General features: G+C 33.5%; 4 protein-coding genes across 6 annotated transcripts in view; 3 read left to right on the top strand and 1 right to left on the bottom strand.

Annotated features, from left to right (window-relative positions):
- Positions 1-567: 567 nt before the first annotated feature.
- Positions 568-2,520, top strand: LOC117209092 (tRNA:m(4)X modification enzyme TRM13 homolog). Of its 2 annotated transcripts, none has more exons than XM_033450698.1 (6): positions 568-769; positions 895-1,099; positions 1,173-1,366; positions 1,439-1,864; positions 1,945-2,200; positions 2,285-2,520. In XM_033450698.1, the coding sequence occupies exons 2-6, from the start codon at positions 921-923 to the stop codon at positions 2,469-2,471; spliced, it is 1,242 nt and encodes a 413-aa protein (XP_033306589.1). In that variant the 5' UTR covers positions 568-769; positions 895-920; the 3' UTR covers positions 2,472-2,520. The 2 variants fall into 2 exon arrangements, with proteins under 2 accessions (XP_033306589.1, XP_033306588.1); XM_033450697.1 differs by having other exon boundaries at positions 853-1,099.
- A 909-nt stretch (positions 2,521-3,429) lies between these two features.
- On the top strand, positions 3,430-5,092 carry LOC117209096. Its single transcript, XM_033450703.1, has 3 exons — positions 3,430-3,592; positions 4,115-4,330; positions 4,415-5,092. Exons 2-3 carry the CDS (start codon positions 4,141-4,143, stop codon positions 4,609-4,611), a joined length of 387 nt encoding a protein of 128 aa, XP_033306594.1. The 5' UTR covers positions 3,430-3,592; positions 4,115-4,140; the 3' UTR covers positions 4,612-5,092.
- LOC117209097 lies at positions 4,690-5,155 on the top strand. Its single transcript, XM_033450704.1, has one exon. It carries the CDS (start codon positions 4,821-4,823, stop codon positions 4,998-5,000), a length of 180 nt encoding a protein of 59 aa, XP_033306595.1. The 5' UTR covers positions 4,690-4,820; the 3' UTR covers positions 5,001-5,155.
- A 2,934-nt stretch (positions 5,156-8,089) lies between these two features.
- The window catches only part of LOC117209095, a 44,962-nt gene continuing 37,027 nt past the window's right edge, over positions 8,090-16,024 (bottom strand). For both annotated transcript variants that reach the window (XM_033450701.1, XM_033450702.1), the window contains exons 3-5: positions 11,635-11,784; positions 9,775-9,930; positions 8,090-8,631 (exon numbers count right to left, since the gene is read on the bottom strand). In XM_033450701.1, the coding sequence (XP_033306592.1) occupies positions 8,597-8,631; positions 9,775-9,930; positions 11,635-11,784 (341 nt within the window). In that variant the 3' untranslated portion in view covers positions 8,090-8,596. The remainder of the gene's footprint in view (positions 8,632-9,774; positions 9,931-11,634; positions 11,785-16,024) is intronic.

The following is a 16,024-nucleotide window of genomic DNA, read 5'->3' as shown; positions in this document are numbered from 1 at the left end:
GAAAATACAGCGAATAGGAAATTCGATGACGTTCCGATAATAAATATTGGTCGTGTTGGATAATTGCCATAAAAGCAATATGTATATGTATGTATATACATATTTATACTCCAATAAAATAGATATGCGAAGTGTAAGCATACAAATATATACCACACAAAGATATTTGCATTGGATAAGAGCTCCATTTTAAGTATATTAGATTTAAATACAGAGAAGTGTTTCTGAAATTGTAGAAATGATAATGAAGCATGTATATTCGATTCAATAGAAAACTGTATTAACGACAATTGGTTTTATGAATTCCTGTTTCATCTACAAAGTAAACTATAAATTAACTATAAATAATTATCCACTTTTTTAACTGTTGGTAAAATCTAATATTAAAATGTTAAGTAAATACAGAAACTTATATATTAAATATAAAAACAATTTATCAGTGCAATATAGCAAACCATAGTTGACTAATGAATATGTAATGTAACATCAAAATAGAAATTTCGCAAGACAAATGCAATTGTTTAAATAAATAACCTTAAAAAATATATAATATTTTAAAAAATGAATAACCTTTATCTCTTCGAACGCTTGAAAGCAACTGCTACAGACGTTTGCTGCAATTGCCTATTATATACATACTTTTTAGTTGAGTTATATTTCACGCAAATTTAAAGTAGCCTCAATTTTATGATCGACTTCTTATAGTAAATAAAATTTTTCAATCATAAAATTATTAGATGTAGTAATACATATTTATGTATTCAATTAAGTAAGTTTAATCCTACGTAGCTCTAACAGCATGTTTAATTTACTGTTAGGTTATGTCACGTTATGTATACGTATGAATTGTAGCTTCTTTCAAATATATACTGATCGAACAAAAACACTTTATAGAACAAAGAATCTAGCGATTAAGTGAAATGACTGGAGAAAGTCATTGCATGTATTTTGTGAAGAGAAAAAAACGTTATTGCCGTATGGTAGTGAAGGAAGGAAAGAAGTATTGCGGCGAACATCAACCAGTTTCATTAGAATTTAATCATTCTGATAAAGAAGGATCTGAAAATAAACGAATAAAATGTCCACTTGATCCGACACAGTGAGTTTATGTCTCTGTTATAATAAATATTTCATATTTCGTTATGTATATAAAATTTATAGATCATTTCCAGTACATGTTATGAGTCTAAGCTAACTAAACATTTGAAAGTATGCAATGCAAAACGCTTGATTGATGCACAGCCATCATTTATCGTAAAAGGAATTAATGCTAATAAGACTTACGAAGCACCACGACACATACCACTCTCTGAATTAAATGACCTTATAATAAATACAGTTATAGACAAAGTAAAAACTGTTTACGGTTAGTAATACATACATATGTAAATTCAAAACTTGAAATTAAAAAGTGTATAATTCTTTAATCCTTTTATAGAAAAGTTACCCCAATTTCATAAAATAGTATTGGAACATCCAATACTTAAAGATAAAATAAATAATAATTCTTGTGGAAAAACTATTAAGAAACATCTCTTACAAAATTCATCATTATTATCACACTTGGAACGTGTAAATCTTATAAAAGACAATACATGCTTTATTGAATTTGGAGCAGGAAAGGGTAAACTAACTTATTGGTTGGGCCAAATAGTGAAGCATAAAAAAGATTGTTGTATTTTATTAGTAGACCGTTCAAGTCACAGACATAAGAGTGATAATAAATTGAAAAATGAACAATCTTCTCTCTTAATAGAAAGAATACGTGCTGACATTGCTGACTTGAAACTGAATGATATAACAGGAATTAAAAAATTTGAACGTAAAGTTGGTATTGCAAAACATTTGTGTGGAGCAGCTACAGGTATATATATATTTTTATATATTTCTAATATTATATTCATAATATTTATATTAAAATTACTAAAAAAAATTATTTCATAGATTTAACTCTAAGTTGCTTAGTTCAAGCAATGCAAAATGAACCTAAATGCAATGTCACTGGTATAATCATTGCATTTTGTTGCCATCACAGATGTGAATATGCATCATATGTTGGGAAAGAGTATTTAGAACAGTCTGGATTTACAGCAAATGAATTTACAATTTTATGTAGCATTGCTAGCTGGGCAACTTGTGGCTCTGATCTAAACAAGGCAATTAATACTCCAGAAATTCAAAATGATTCAGGAGAGACAAGGTAACATATTCATGTTAAAATTCCAAATATTTTTTATAATTAACCATGAAAGATAAAAAAAATATATTATTTAATATTTTTAAGAACAAACATAAAAACTTTAACCTCGAGTGAAAAAGAACAAATCGGCCGAAAAGTAAATTCATTATTGAATTGGGGTCGCTTGGAGTACTTAAAAAAAGTTGGATTTCAAACTAATCTAATTTATTATACCACTACCGATGTATCACTAGAAAATATGTGTATCGTGGCTACAAAAGATGAAATATAATAGTGAATTAATATAAACAAATAACATGAAATAAATGGCTTAACTTTAATTTAAATAAACTTTTATTATAACAAAATGGAGTTTATCCTTTTCAACCAATCCTTCATTTAACCAAAATTGTTGAAGCATTTACAGATTAGGAATGCGGCTTTACGTTACGTTCTCAGTTCTAGGGAAAAGTGCGTTGCTCATTGGTGTTCGTGAAGCGCTGAACCGCTCTACTCACCGGAATGTGCGAAATTGAGAAGACTTTAGATTTATGATTTACTCAAAAACCTTACACTTCGCGTCAAAAATTAGTTCGTCAAGAATGCAAGAAGACTAATTCTCGAGAATGAATAAAATTGATCTAATTCGAAAAACTGGTTCTTGTTTGCGAAGTCGCGGTTTCTGCTCATGTCCTCGTTTCTTTGCTTCGGATCCCCTTCCCTGCTCATCCTGATTCAATATTGGGTGGGGTTTCTCCCCGTTCATCGAAATCTCATGTTTCGGGTCCATCCACTACTGAGTCGATGGAGATGGAAAACGCTTCGATGGCCCAACCAGAAAGCGAGGGGTACACGCATGTGAAGGGAAATGGCTGCGAAAGAAATATGTACATAACTTGGGAAAGACAATAGAGCAGACTCTTTCAAGCATTGTACGTGACCTGTCTCACAATTGCTAATTCGAGACAGCTCCCAACTGAACGTTACTTAATGAAGTACTTCCTATCTGCCGACTTCTGACTTTCTCTCATTTTAGACAATGCAGATTTTTCTATTCATGTAGACATAAAATCAATCGATTTAGAATTTTATTCCTAATTTATATACACAGACTGACTTTAGCTAGCTAAAACTAAATTTACAAAGCAAGTTCTTGCGATAGCGTAACACGACTATTTCATTCTATCGCTACATGTGAACACTGCATAAAGCACTCATTTCCCCCACCATATACAACGCCCCGCCCAAATACAACTTAGTGTAACAGATTCTAATGCATTGAGTGATGTGAGTAATTGTGATAGTTACGTCGTTGCATTAATGTTAGTAAAACTACTTTATATATATTATTAATTAATAAAAGATTTAATTAATGATCGGTAGAAGAACGAAGAACGAAAGAACTATTTGAAGGTGCGTATTATGTAATATTGATGTTATTCTCATTTATTCATATTGAGGTTCCCTAATTTCTTTTTTTACGAACTGACTACATATTTTTTTGAGGATAAATCAGTATTACTATAATTTTTGGCATAGTTATTATTTCGAATACAATATAATCAATAATGGTAATAGTAAACAATATACACACACTTTAAAGTAACTCTAATTTCGTAATGTTGACCTTACGCCACGCCTTCATTACTTTAAGTGAATGACGCGAGATTGCATCTCTAAAAAAAATGGATTTTTTGTATTATAAAAATGCAAGACATTATTCAGTTTTTGAAATATACATTTTTTAAATCTCTTGGAAGACATGTATTTATTTTGTTAATTGACTATTTATTATATATTTTTTAAATGTTGAGTGATGTTATTATATGATTAAGAATATTTGTTTATTCTTTCCAATCAACTTTTTAATTATTGATTTTAAAAATTTTGGTGTAAGTTTAAGCATTGAAGGGAAAATCATCTTTGTTTTTTCAGAAGAATCTCAGTCTAAAATTTATAAAATGTCCATTTTAGACGAGCGAGAGGATTATCTGAAGAATCCATACTTTGTGAAGCACGAATATGGTGATTTTACTCCATTTTATGTCACTGTCACTATCTGTTCCTTCCTATTTGCATTCCTATGCATTTTGAACATTGGATTTTGTTGGTGCTCCCGTCATAGAAATTATTGGCAAAGTCCCCATACAGGTAACTTTTATAAGATATTTTCATATATTCATTCATTCATTTACAAATGATCTTATAATCTTCTCCTTCTTTTTACGTAATTAGGAAATAGGTGGATTCAACCATTGTGGACTGTATTACCTCATAAAACACCACCTTTGGACTTAAGTGAGCTAGAACCAGGACGTCTTGTGACACAAGATAAACAAGAAGTTTTACAATATCACAATCCAAAACCATATGGAACCGTACCACAAACACAAGAATATATGGAGATGCAAAAACGTGAGAGTGAAATTTAATTAGACATTAGTCTTGATATTATGTGTATACAAAAGTTTACAAGCTCTCAAGAATATTAGTATCAAATTAAGAACATCACAATTGTTTTACAATCATATAAACTGATCTACTGTAATAGCCAAAGTTGGAAAGTAGCAAGTGTACAAAGGTAAAACACAAGGTACACAAGGTAAAACTATACTTTAAAAAAATCATTTAAGTAGAAAATATGGGACTGCATATTTTTTGGCCAGCATCGACGTGTTTAACCCTTTTGGTTGTCTGTGTAATAATAATTTTATTAAGATACGGTTCGCGTATTTGTAAGCTACGGCATGCACCGTTGCCGTCTGATCGAGAATGGGAAGAAAAGGCGTATTCTCGAAAACTTTCAGTTTCTATGGCGTAAAATTAGATAGATATCACCATATGTTTTCACATCATGTTACGGATCTGTTTCGTATTAGAAAAGAATTTAGATTAAATTAGAATCTATTTTAACATATAAGTATGTGTTTACTATATATTTCACAGTAACACTTCAGATCTGAAAATTCTTCACAAGCATACTTTAAAAAAATTGCTTTGACAGCACATGCAGACAACATCAGTTTTCTACCTTAAGATAATGTAGTTATGTGCCTTATAAATGTAATTCCATGTGTCTTTTATACGTCACCTTTTTATACATAGAGTAAGGAATTTTAACGAATCTCCGTCCATTCAAATTCTTTCTCTTTAATGACGATTTGTGTCATGAAAATTCGTAAAATATTTTCTTCTTCGCTAAGATAACTTCTAAACGTATAAATATTCATTTAAAGAATGATACGTATAACAAAGTAAGCAATAATTTTTAAATTCTGTGTTAAATTTAAATATATTTCATGACACAACATAAAAGAAAAGAAACAAAGTATTAGCGAAAGAAGATTATATAATTATATTGAAGAAATTAAGATCTGTATCCGTCCAATTTTTTAACGTTTTTTATGCAATGGCAATTGTATCATTATCTTTGAAAATTTGTATTTTTTATATGGTTTTCATATAAATAAAAAATGCTTGTCTTTACATAAAACATGCATGCATTGTATGTGTTTCACTTATTAAAAATTCAAATCAATTTGCTTTGACTGAAAATCAAGAGATTCATCAACAGTTTTGTATATAATATTTAGTTTTTATTGACAACATTGGATTTTTATTACATGTGTAACGGTTACACAATTATTTAATAAGTAAGTAGATACATTATACAATTTTTGCGTTCAGTTATAACGTCAGCTTGTAAATAAATTACTGACGACAATTTCCCACGAGCTACGAGATATTTGATTTAAGAAATATGAATTTGATTCGATTGCCTAGGGCCTAGGCAACTAAAACCTGAACTTCCTATTGAAGACATCTTTCTTTCGAACATGCCCTCCTTAATCGACTAATATTTCCCGCTTTCTTTTGATCTGATTTAAACTCGTCCGCGACTACTATATAGAAAGATACCGAGAACAGAATTTCTTCTCCGGTTTTATTAATTGGTTTCAAATTCGCTAAACATGTTTAATCTATTAACGTGAATACTATGAATGATTTAAAAAACTTCGAATGGCATAATCAAACAATTCAATAACACAAAATTGGAAAGACTTTTGATTATGTTGCAAGTACAATGATGGATCGAAATTTGGAAAAGCAATTAACGCTTCCTCTCGCCATGATACTTCACTCGCGTTTTAAGAACAATTTTAATCTCTAATCGTTAGCGTACCTTCTATCGTTATTATGCTATGTTACAATGCGTTTAAAACACGAAGAACTCCCATCGAGTTCCACACAAATAGAGGTCAAGCATGTTATTATTTAATTACGTTTTAGTAGACGTTTAATGGTAGTTAATTAGAAGAATCCATAGAACGTAATGCTATCTTACTCTATCGATAGATTCGTTTTTTTATCTTTTCTTTTTTTTATGCATAATGATGATATGATGTACATATGTAGTCTAATCTACGATCATTGATACCGATCAATACGATCGATCCGTATAGTGCGCGTGTTCGCTGAGTTGTTCCTTTTACTTTTCTTTTTATACAGATACGCCGTATATATCCAGCATCATTACCTGAATCAGCTGACTTGACTTTGCCGAATTTTTCTCTTGTTTTGTATACATCTAGACTTAAAAACAAATACAATCTTGTACTGGGGAGGGGGAAAGGTTTGATTTCTATAGTTTCAATGGAACACCTCGTAGAGACGAGTTCTAATTAATTTAATTAGCCCCCGGATCTACGAGATGCTTGAGACTTTGCATTATGTTAATTTGATTTTCATGCTCATTTGGCTTTCGTTATTATTAAGTTTTTCCATTCAGAGATAATACGAGACACATATAACGACTGTATATATCGACGTTTCATTTTATGCAAGGTTTACGTCTTGTCGAGAAGAATCATTAGTACATATCGGAGAATGGTAATAATTATTAAATCGTGCTTATTACGTAAGTCGCTGATTCCCAAACTTAAGGACGCGGCAGTTTTTAAATAACACTTTCCAAATTATTTCATTTCAACAATTACGAGAAATATTTATTTAGTTTTAATTATAATTCCTTTCCTTACAAAAGAGTAGTTTCTTTTCTTTTATCATTATTATAATTAAATTTATGAATTGCGTTGGAACCTCGATTATGTCCTAATAAAAATAAAAACGTCCGAGAAGTTTGGAAACCTTTGGATGTATAAGACATAGTTAACATCGAACACTGTATATTATCTATGCGACAGTTGAGAAGATATAATCTTTGTCCACAAACATTGTACCTGGTTTTAAGTATAAATATTGTCAATGAAAAAATAAACCGAACAGAGAGTCAGCTTAAAACACATTACGCGTAAGAATGTGTGCGGAAAAGACTTCTAGCGGATTCAATGGATTGAATATTTGCGTCAATAGCGAGATCGTTTATTCTTTAGAGGAAGACAAAGTTAATGGGCATTTTAAAAACATAGAGTTTATTATTTTGTTCCTTCAATCCTTCGTTCCTTTAATCTTTCGACGCATACTAAAAAAAAAGATAAACTACTTCTAACTGGGGATTTCTAGCACGCTATGATCGATAATCATATAACGCTGAAAAATCGAATGGGTTCGTAACGAGATGTATATTCTAGCAAGAATATATTTCGCGAAGAATCTCAACGGCAGTAGTTTCGTGTTGATTCTTGAAACTAGAGGTTTACCATAGCGTATTGCTATACAATTACTATATCTTGGAACGTTTTATCATCGGTATAGTAGCATAGTCTAATAATCGTAATAAAAAATACAAAAAAGAAAGATGGTTTTCTTAGAAGAAGTAACAATCAATTATTTTATCACTTATATTTATGGCTAATCATTGAATTACTTATTATATTTAAAGACTCGACAATCAAAAAATGGAAACCAAGTAAAAGAATTAAAAAAGAATATTATTATAATAAGGAACAATAAGGAATGTTAATGACTTTATTATGCTACTGTATCGAGGACAAGATCCGTAATATTCACATGTAAATTGGTACACAGCAATTACAGAGTCGGCAGAACTGTTAAGAACAATATTGAATGCAACTATGCTGTTTACTGCATATTCGCATAGTGATTAATAACATTTGGCCACATATAATGGAAGTAATTCTGAAAACAGCCGACGTATACGATCGATAATTATTACCGACGATCGAGCTTGTACCGACAGCAACGTTCGAAGACGTTTGAAAGTCAGATTTACAGATCGTATTTGAGAAATTTCTTTTTTTCAATTACAATCACTGCCAGTACTATAAAATACAGAACGTTTCCGTTTTTTCGTCCATTTCATTTCATACGCTCACGCTAAATAGTATCTGTTTGAAAATTAGAGTTTCACATGGAAAAGACAAGATTGTGTTTTCGTTGCCTGTTGTCGAAACAGATCGCCGCGCACCATTTTGTATGATCGACGATTTTTTCTGTTTACTGCTTACCCGACTTCTTGCTTGCTCGTTCTCCTAAAAAAATTACAATTTCATTAAAATTATAAATCGTAATTTTCAAATATTTATAGATATTAGGGGCTGAAAATGGAAAATTACGAAGATAATATTTGACTATTGTTTTCTAGAATCTATTCTTTTTGCCAATATTACGTATTTGTAAACTTAGTAAATATCTTTTCGTAAGCTTTCAAATAGCTTCTTGCTGAAAAAATTGTTTGAGTTATGATATTTTTGAAATATGTACATGTGTGATTTATTCGTTATTATCGATTGCCGATAATAAATTTGTAACTTACAAAACTGAATGAGTTCAGTAATTACGGGTCACGATTTAGAACAACGAGATATCGATTAACTGCGTTAATCACGTTAATGTACTTATCTGATACATTATTCGTATGAATGTTTTATGATCCAGTAAAAAGAATACATTCATAAAAGAAAATTCATTGAGAAAAAGGATTAGTACGATGAACAAAATGTTCTTCTTGGACGTATGTCCTCCCTATTCAAACATTTGGACGGAACATTTATTGCTGCTATTGTCTGATCGTGACCGCATGAAAAAGCTTCAATAAGCTATCTTTAACTCTGTCAATGCCATCGTCAAGCATGCTCGACGAAGCGAGGTATCGTGAATCGTGACACCAGTGTCGATCTTGAGAGTACAACTACGCACCATTGCAGAACTCTGAACTTCAGACAATAGGGTTGTTGCGTCTTTTAATAAAATTTCAAGGAACATCCTTTTCTCTCCGTTGCATTATATCAATGACAAATTATCTTTTCTTGGCGCCATTGTTGCTTGTGTTCGAAAGTATAGTACGTCTGGTGTATACTCAAATTATTTTGAACGATATTTTGCAGTTATTTTAACGTTACAAATATAATCGATATCCATCAAACAACGGAGATAAGAAATGGGGTGAAATATCTATTACGATTACTAAAATCAATGTAGATTTCAATAGATTTGTAGAAATATGCCTCCAGAATAGGTATTTAGTTATTTTAGAATTGTACATTACTAATTTTTTAAAAAATTACCTATTTTTTCCATTGTTTCTTTATGGACAGTTATCATATTAAATGATTATAGTTAATACATTTTTCTAGTTAATACTTATATTTGAGGAAGAATGGCAAGAAAAATACCTTTAGGAGATTTTTTAGTGTTGGTCTCCGGTTTACACCTTTTGGTTAGTCGGCGCGTCTTTTCACAGGAGGCGTCACTGTTTGCCTTCAAATTGTCCACTCTCGTCATCAGCTGATTCACGCATCCGCTCCACGTGCCCTTTTCGTACCGGCAAGCTATATTCCCCGCCGCACAGAGATAATCACAACGCCATAAACTCCATTATTCACTCACGATACAAGTTAAGGCGACAACGGTGCACATCTCATGTTACAACACGACACACGACCATAGATTCTCTTTTTTATTTTTTACCAATATCCTATTCGGTTTTATGAAAAATTGCTTCTATTGAAATACTACTAAATTCGCTATTCGTTTTTGTTTTAGAAATTTCTAAGAGATGGTGACACTTTATTCATTGTACACATTGAAAGCATCGATCTGGGAATCTGACATTCGTGGCAATTTATTTTAATTTGGTTTCCCAAAGTGGCGTCCTTTAAAGCAAATGGTCGTCGCACGAAATCGAAATATCTGTGCGGCCATTGCGATAGATCAGATCCTAAATGTCACATTTAACTCGATCGATAAGACGCGGGGAAACGGAGCGGCGTCCATTAAATTAAAAAGTTCCACGTCGGTGTATGTACGTTGAACGTGACCAGTCTACGTTTGATAGCGCTGCTTTAACGAGCTTTTAACCACAATGTACCTTTCTTTCAATTCTTTTCATTTCATTCATTCTGATATACAATTGATCGCAAAAATATTCGAGTTGTATGTGAAGTAGGAACCTTCTACATATATATATATATATATATATATATATACGTTTTAAATATACTATATCATACGAAATATTTATATTATACTTTTTATTTTTATACTATAGGAAATATTAATGAACCTAAATATATATTCATTAGAACCATTTTTAACATTAATCTTTTTACTAAATATATGTTCACAATAAATATCTCGTAATTTGCATATGAATTTTCAGACTGATTTCAAATTTAACTAACACAATTATGACAGTGATTACGCACAGAAACATGGCCATTTTAGCATGCCTTTATCACAGGGATTGTGCACCGTTGCCCGAAATTATCGATAAACTAGAAGCGTCCTTCTTCGTTCCGTTCAATTAATTAAGACGTTCCTGGGATTCTCGCTAATTAGTCAGGTCCATTAACTCTCGTTCTATCTAAAGAACTATTCAACCTCGTTCGTGTCTCCAAATTAAAGTGTGTATTAATTAGCGAAAGACACGTCGTGCATTGTTTATAATCAACGAAATACAAGCATGTCACGGTTAAATACCCTTATCAGATTTATCAAATAGCCTTTTTCTCGAATTTTATGAATTATATATGAGAGAATTCGGAATGGAATAGTGCATGTTAATGTTCATTGATGAGAAAGTAACAAAGAACTGATTCCGATTATAGAGTTTTCTCTCCTTTATTAGTCATTCCATTTGCTTGAATTCCTCTTGTCCTTTGATAAAAAAATTTGCGAAAATCCTTTTGATAAATAAAATTAGTACTATCAAATAGGATACTGTTCAGTGTTGTTACCTTGTCAAACATCACATTTTATTATAATTTTGTGATTTTTCAGAACATCTTAATTAATGAACAATATTTTTCCAATTTTTGTTACTAATCAGTAAATACTAATATGCAATTTACTAATATGTAAATATTTATGTATTTATGGGAAATTTAAAAGTACAAAAATACATAGAATGCATATAGTATTAAAGAAATCCGCAGTCTACTAATCATATAAACTTCAAAAAAATTAAATCAAGAATGAACTAAAGAATGAGGGTTGCCAAAAGTGGAAATGAATAATGAATAAAAGTGGCTTACCTTTTTTACACTTTTTTTGGATGGTCTTGGTCTGGTCGCAGGACTTGTCTCCCTTTTTAAGGTTCAGTGTGCGGGACCGTGTGTTGGTTTTCGAGTCGCATTCCGACCATTGACCCTTCACGTATCTGCACGACGGAGGGCTACCGGATGCTGCGTCAACAGATGCAAAACGTCAATAGAGATAATTGGAGGCACGACCGATCAAGTGGACAGAGAAATTTCCGAATAAACAGGGCGGCACTTAATTACCACATAAGAGTTTAGCCCTTTCCTCAATCACCATTCAATATATTGCCCTAGGCAGATTAACTCTTTCACAATTGTAACTGTTTCTCCATGGAATGGAAATCGTTTCAATTTCTATTTTCAAGGAAATGCTTCAGGCTTCGAGATGTGTAAACATCATTTCATTTTTTTCTCTATAATCTATAACATTTCAAAATCTAGTAAAAAAATTTTGAAATACTAATCTGTATCTTAAAAATTGAACCGAAGTTTGAAATAGTCATATTAATTGCTAATGTACAATAACTTTTATACAATCATCGTAAGCTTCAAATATAAAATATAAAATGAACTATAACCCAAAAAGAACATAAAAAGGAAACTTTACTATAACCAAAAATAGAAGAAACAATATTTAAAATGTTGTCTTCTCATTATTAAATAAAAATAGACGCTACTATAAAACTACAACCTTCGTACTATTTTTTCTAACGTCGAATCTCTGATACAACTTCCTGCACCCCTAGAACAAGCAAGAACTCGGTAGAGTAAAATTACCGAGTTGGAGACGAGGATGGAAAACGTGCGAGTAGAAACTTGCAGCAACTAAAAGCCATAGCGCGCGCTTCGTAGCTCGACCTGTAATTCAATGTGATCCTCGAAGTTGGAATTTCAGCGTTGCCCTTCTTTCGGCGACTTGTTCCGCTCTGAAAAGGAACTCGAAGAAAAGCCCTTGCTTCCCTCTCTCACGCCCGCGCCTGTGACCTTTCGGAAGCACGATCCTGGACCGAATAAATTTCTAAGACCAAATGATCTTAGTTGACAATGAAGCGGTGCGCGCCACTGGATGATATTTCAATTGTATTCCCAGTCCTGGCCGCGGGAGAGGAAGCCCGAAAGATGAGAGAAAGAGCCGCATAGAGACAAAAGAGGCTTTTCATTCCGCAAGCCAGGGTTCGCGATACCACCGCTCAATCCGCACCGAGGACCGTCTTTTCTTGATATGCTATACGCTCGACCGACCTCGCCAATGTGTCGCGTTATCTTCAGTTTCTTTCCTGCTTTGTTTACTACTGTCAGTTGAGGATTGATTGTCTTTTTTTTTGTTGGTTCGTAGAGATGTCGAGGATAAAAACTCGCGGAGGAAGTTTACAGGTCACCTGAACGATAAGGGTTTGGAGGTTATGTTGGTGGAAGAATGTATTTACTTGAAAAATTAAGAGCATAGAGTATAATACAGACATTTAGTAGCTGAGATTATGGCATGGAATCTAAAACGGTAAGAGTACTCGAATATATATCATATACTAACAATTTTTGAGTATGTATGTGAATACTAGAGCAAGTGTAATAAGTATATGGATTCTTAAATATTGAAGATCCGAAACCATCTGAAATATTATATTTATTAAAGTAGATATCAAAAGTATTTGAAACGGCTAAAATATTCAACGTTCCTGAATATTTTAACCTAAACCCATATATATGTCGGAGATGAAAGAACACCGGAGCCTTTGGAATTTTGGATAATCCCGCAACATTGTAACCTAGAGTCTACTATAGCTGTAATTGAACAATTGTAGTTATTCAATCCTATTGTAATTCTTCGAGAGTTGTGATAGTGAGCTTGGGCTCGAGGCGACAGTCAGTCGCCGAACGTAGCCGCGGTCACGGGATGAACGCTTTGTCTAACAAAGGCATGGAATAATTCTATAGCTCTCCTTAAAAAGGAAATAGTTGTAACACTCGACAGTAAACATTCCAACGGTCTCTGTCCCGTAGCTCGCCACACGCAAACCCTATTCTTCGAGTAAGATGATTGCCAAATGTCGATGCGTCTCCGCAGTGCATGTTCAGCTAGCCCGAGGGCCCGTTATAAATCTTAAGATTTAGTCAACTAAAGTCTTTCAAACAGACAAACAGTCTTTGTCCCAACTACGGGAAAATAGGGGAGACCTATTTTTCAACGAGCGGCGTCTCCCACTAGCAACTTTCCCTCGAGGGCGGCTAGCATCTTTTTCTAACCACCGGTATGGAGATTGACCAATTAGCAGCAACGCCAATTTCCCTTACTTTCTGAACGAAGGCTTTTCTCGACGAATCCGATGATCTGGTGTCCTTAGACACACCCCAATATAGTTTTCCTCTGTGGCACTCTCTCTCGCTATCTCATCGACGAAAAGAGTAATCCCTTACGACCAGTGAATTTTGTGAGCACGTTCATCTATCATCCCGTCGACCGCGGATTCGTTATTGAACCTAGGATCATTGTCATTAGTTCCTCGAGTACCTAACTACCACGGTTACTTGTCCGGTTCTATAATAATCGTATTTGCACTAGTCAATGTCTTCTCTATTGCATAACGACAACGTGTAACGCAAACGAAGATTCGTTTCACGCCCCTAACCCTAATTCTAATGTAAACCCGACATCAGAAGTGGGGATCAGTGCCGGTTATAACAGTGCAAGAGCTTACGACCATCGTGCGCGAGTTAATTCCGTCGCTAGTGCAAAAATCGAGTGTGGAACCTAACAATTTTTCGACTCCGCTGCATGGTGCGCAGCTACCAATCTGATTATGGGGGAAAATCCTTTACAAAGCAGTGCCCTGAATATAATTTCAATACCGAGTGTCGAATCGACTTCTACGTAGTGGAGGCGCCAACTGGTAGATCAAGCCATCCGGGTGAGTCGTTTCCATTTTACCCCGATTTCGGAGACGAGTGTTCGCTAATTAAAGAATCCGTAGTCTTGAGAATTTCTGGCAAAAGAACGATTGATATAGTAGTAATGCGAGGAATAAGAAATATTGGTACTAAACGTATCGCTCAAATCTTGTCCGTTGCAGGTGTCGGTGGTTAGAGATAAACTTTTCATGTTCTCGCTGATAGTTATTTAACAATACGATATCGCGATTGCTCGTTAAATTTTAAGCCAAGATTTTGACGTAATATTACACAAAATAGCCTCGCTATGTGTAAAACAAAAATAATTAATGCCTGTAATAAAACCGCTGAAAACGAGATCGATGTTAATAAAGTTGACAATGAGGTACGTGGTAGTGATAAAAGTCGATTAATCTTTCTTTACGAAAATTCAGAGATTCATCCGTTACGGGTTCCCTACGTACTCGTACAAAAAAAATACAGGCCTATACTATGAATTACTATATACTATAGAATTATTCCATGCCTTTGTTAGACAAAGCGTTCATCCCGTGACCGCGGCTACGTTCGGCGACTGACTGTCGCCTCGAGCCCAAGCTCACTATCACAACTCTCGAACAATTACAATCGGATTGAATAACTACAATTGTTCAATTACAGCTATAGTAGACTCTAGGTTACAATGTTGCGGGATTATCCAAAATTCCAAAGGCTCCGGTTTTCTTTCATCTCCGACATATACATACCTAAACCATATATACATACCTAATACTTAAGATACCCTAAGTACTTGAGTGATTATTTGGATACCTAAAATTTGGATAATAATGTTATCACAGCTTTCAATCTTGCCGTAAGTTACTGTATATAATACAATCTTCTATATTACACTGATACAACCGTCTAAACATTTAAAGTTCGGTAAAGACGATCTAATTCTAACAAACATAGCCGACACCATCTAACCTAAAACTTGGTAACGAACTCTGAGCTTTTCTGAAGATAAAACACCTGCGAGAAGGTTTCAAAGAGTAACTATGTGCATACACAGTGGACGTGACTTCTTTCCATGTGGAAGCGAAATTTAAAGGGGACCCGGTTACCGACGCCATGATACTACACCACCGACCTTTCTGCGAACAAACAGCCTGACTCGAACACCTTGTAAACACTTAACGGATATTAAGTTTCTTCATCTCTTGACGAAAGTAACACGGACCCTACGCTGAACTTGCAAGATTTCAATTCTACCCGTTGATCTTCTAAAACATAATCTTACAAAGGAACTTTTAATGAAGACTTTTCGAAGAACGTAAATAAATCTTGGCCAGAAAACCAAGTTGTATTTGAAAGATCAAAGTCGAAAAACGCTTGAAGGTTTCTTATTTCTGGATTTGTTTCCCCTCCATTTTTTTTCTTTTTTTTTTATATAAAATATGACTTTTGAAGAGGGGACACTGATTTCACGACGCGACGATCATTATTTCAAAGGTTACGC

Source organism: Bombus bifarius, unplaced genomic scaffold (assembly GCF_011952205.1).
Source record: "Bombus bifarius isolate JDL3187 unplaced genomic scaffold, Bbif_JDL3187 scf7180000008165, whole genome shotgun sequence".
Classification (NCBI taxonomy): domain Eukaryota; kingdom Metazoa; phylum Arthropoda; class Insecta; order Hymenoptera; family Apidae; genus Bombus; species Bombus bifarius.
Note: the sequence above shows the minus strand (reverse complement) of the source record. Positions and strands in the feature narration are given on the sequence as shown.

What these genes read in the sequence shown, in the direction of transcription:
- LOC117209092 (XM_033450698.1), top strand. Translation starts at nt 921, where the DNA reads ATGACTGGAGAAAGTCATTGCATGTATTTTGTGAAGAGAAAAAAACGT. An exon ending in CAAAGTAAAAACTGTTTACG is followed by an intron (nt 1,367 to 1,438) that starts GTTAGTAATACA and finishes ATCCTTTTATAG; the next exon opens with AAAAGTTACCCCAATTTCAT. An exon ending in AATGATTCAGGAGAGACAAG is followed by an intron (nt 2,201 to 2,284) that starts GTAACATATTCA and finishes AATATTTTTAAG; the next exon opens with AACAAACATAAAAACTTTAA.
- LOC117209096 (XM_033450703.1), top strand. Translation starts at nt 4,141, where the DNA reads ATGTCCATTTTAGACGAGCGAGAGGATTATCTGAAGAATCCATACTTT. An exon ending in TTGGCAAAGTCCCCATACAG is followed by an intron (nt 4,331 to 4,414) that starts GTAACTTTTATA and finishes TTACGTAATTAG; the next exon opens with GAAATAGGTGGATTCAACCA.
- LOC117209097 (XM_033450704.1), top strand. Translation starts at nt 4,821, where the DNA reads ATGGGACTGCATATTTTTTGGCCAGCATCGACGTGTTTAACCCTTTTG.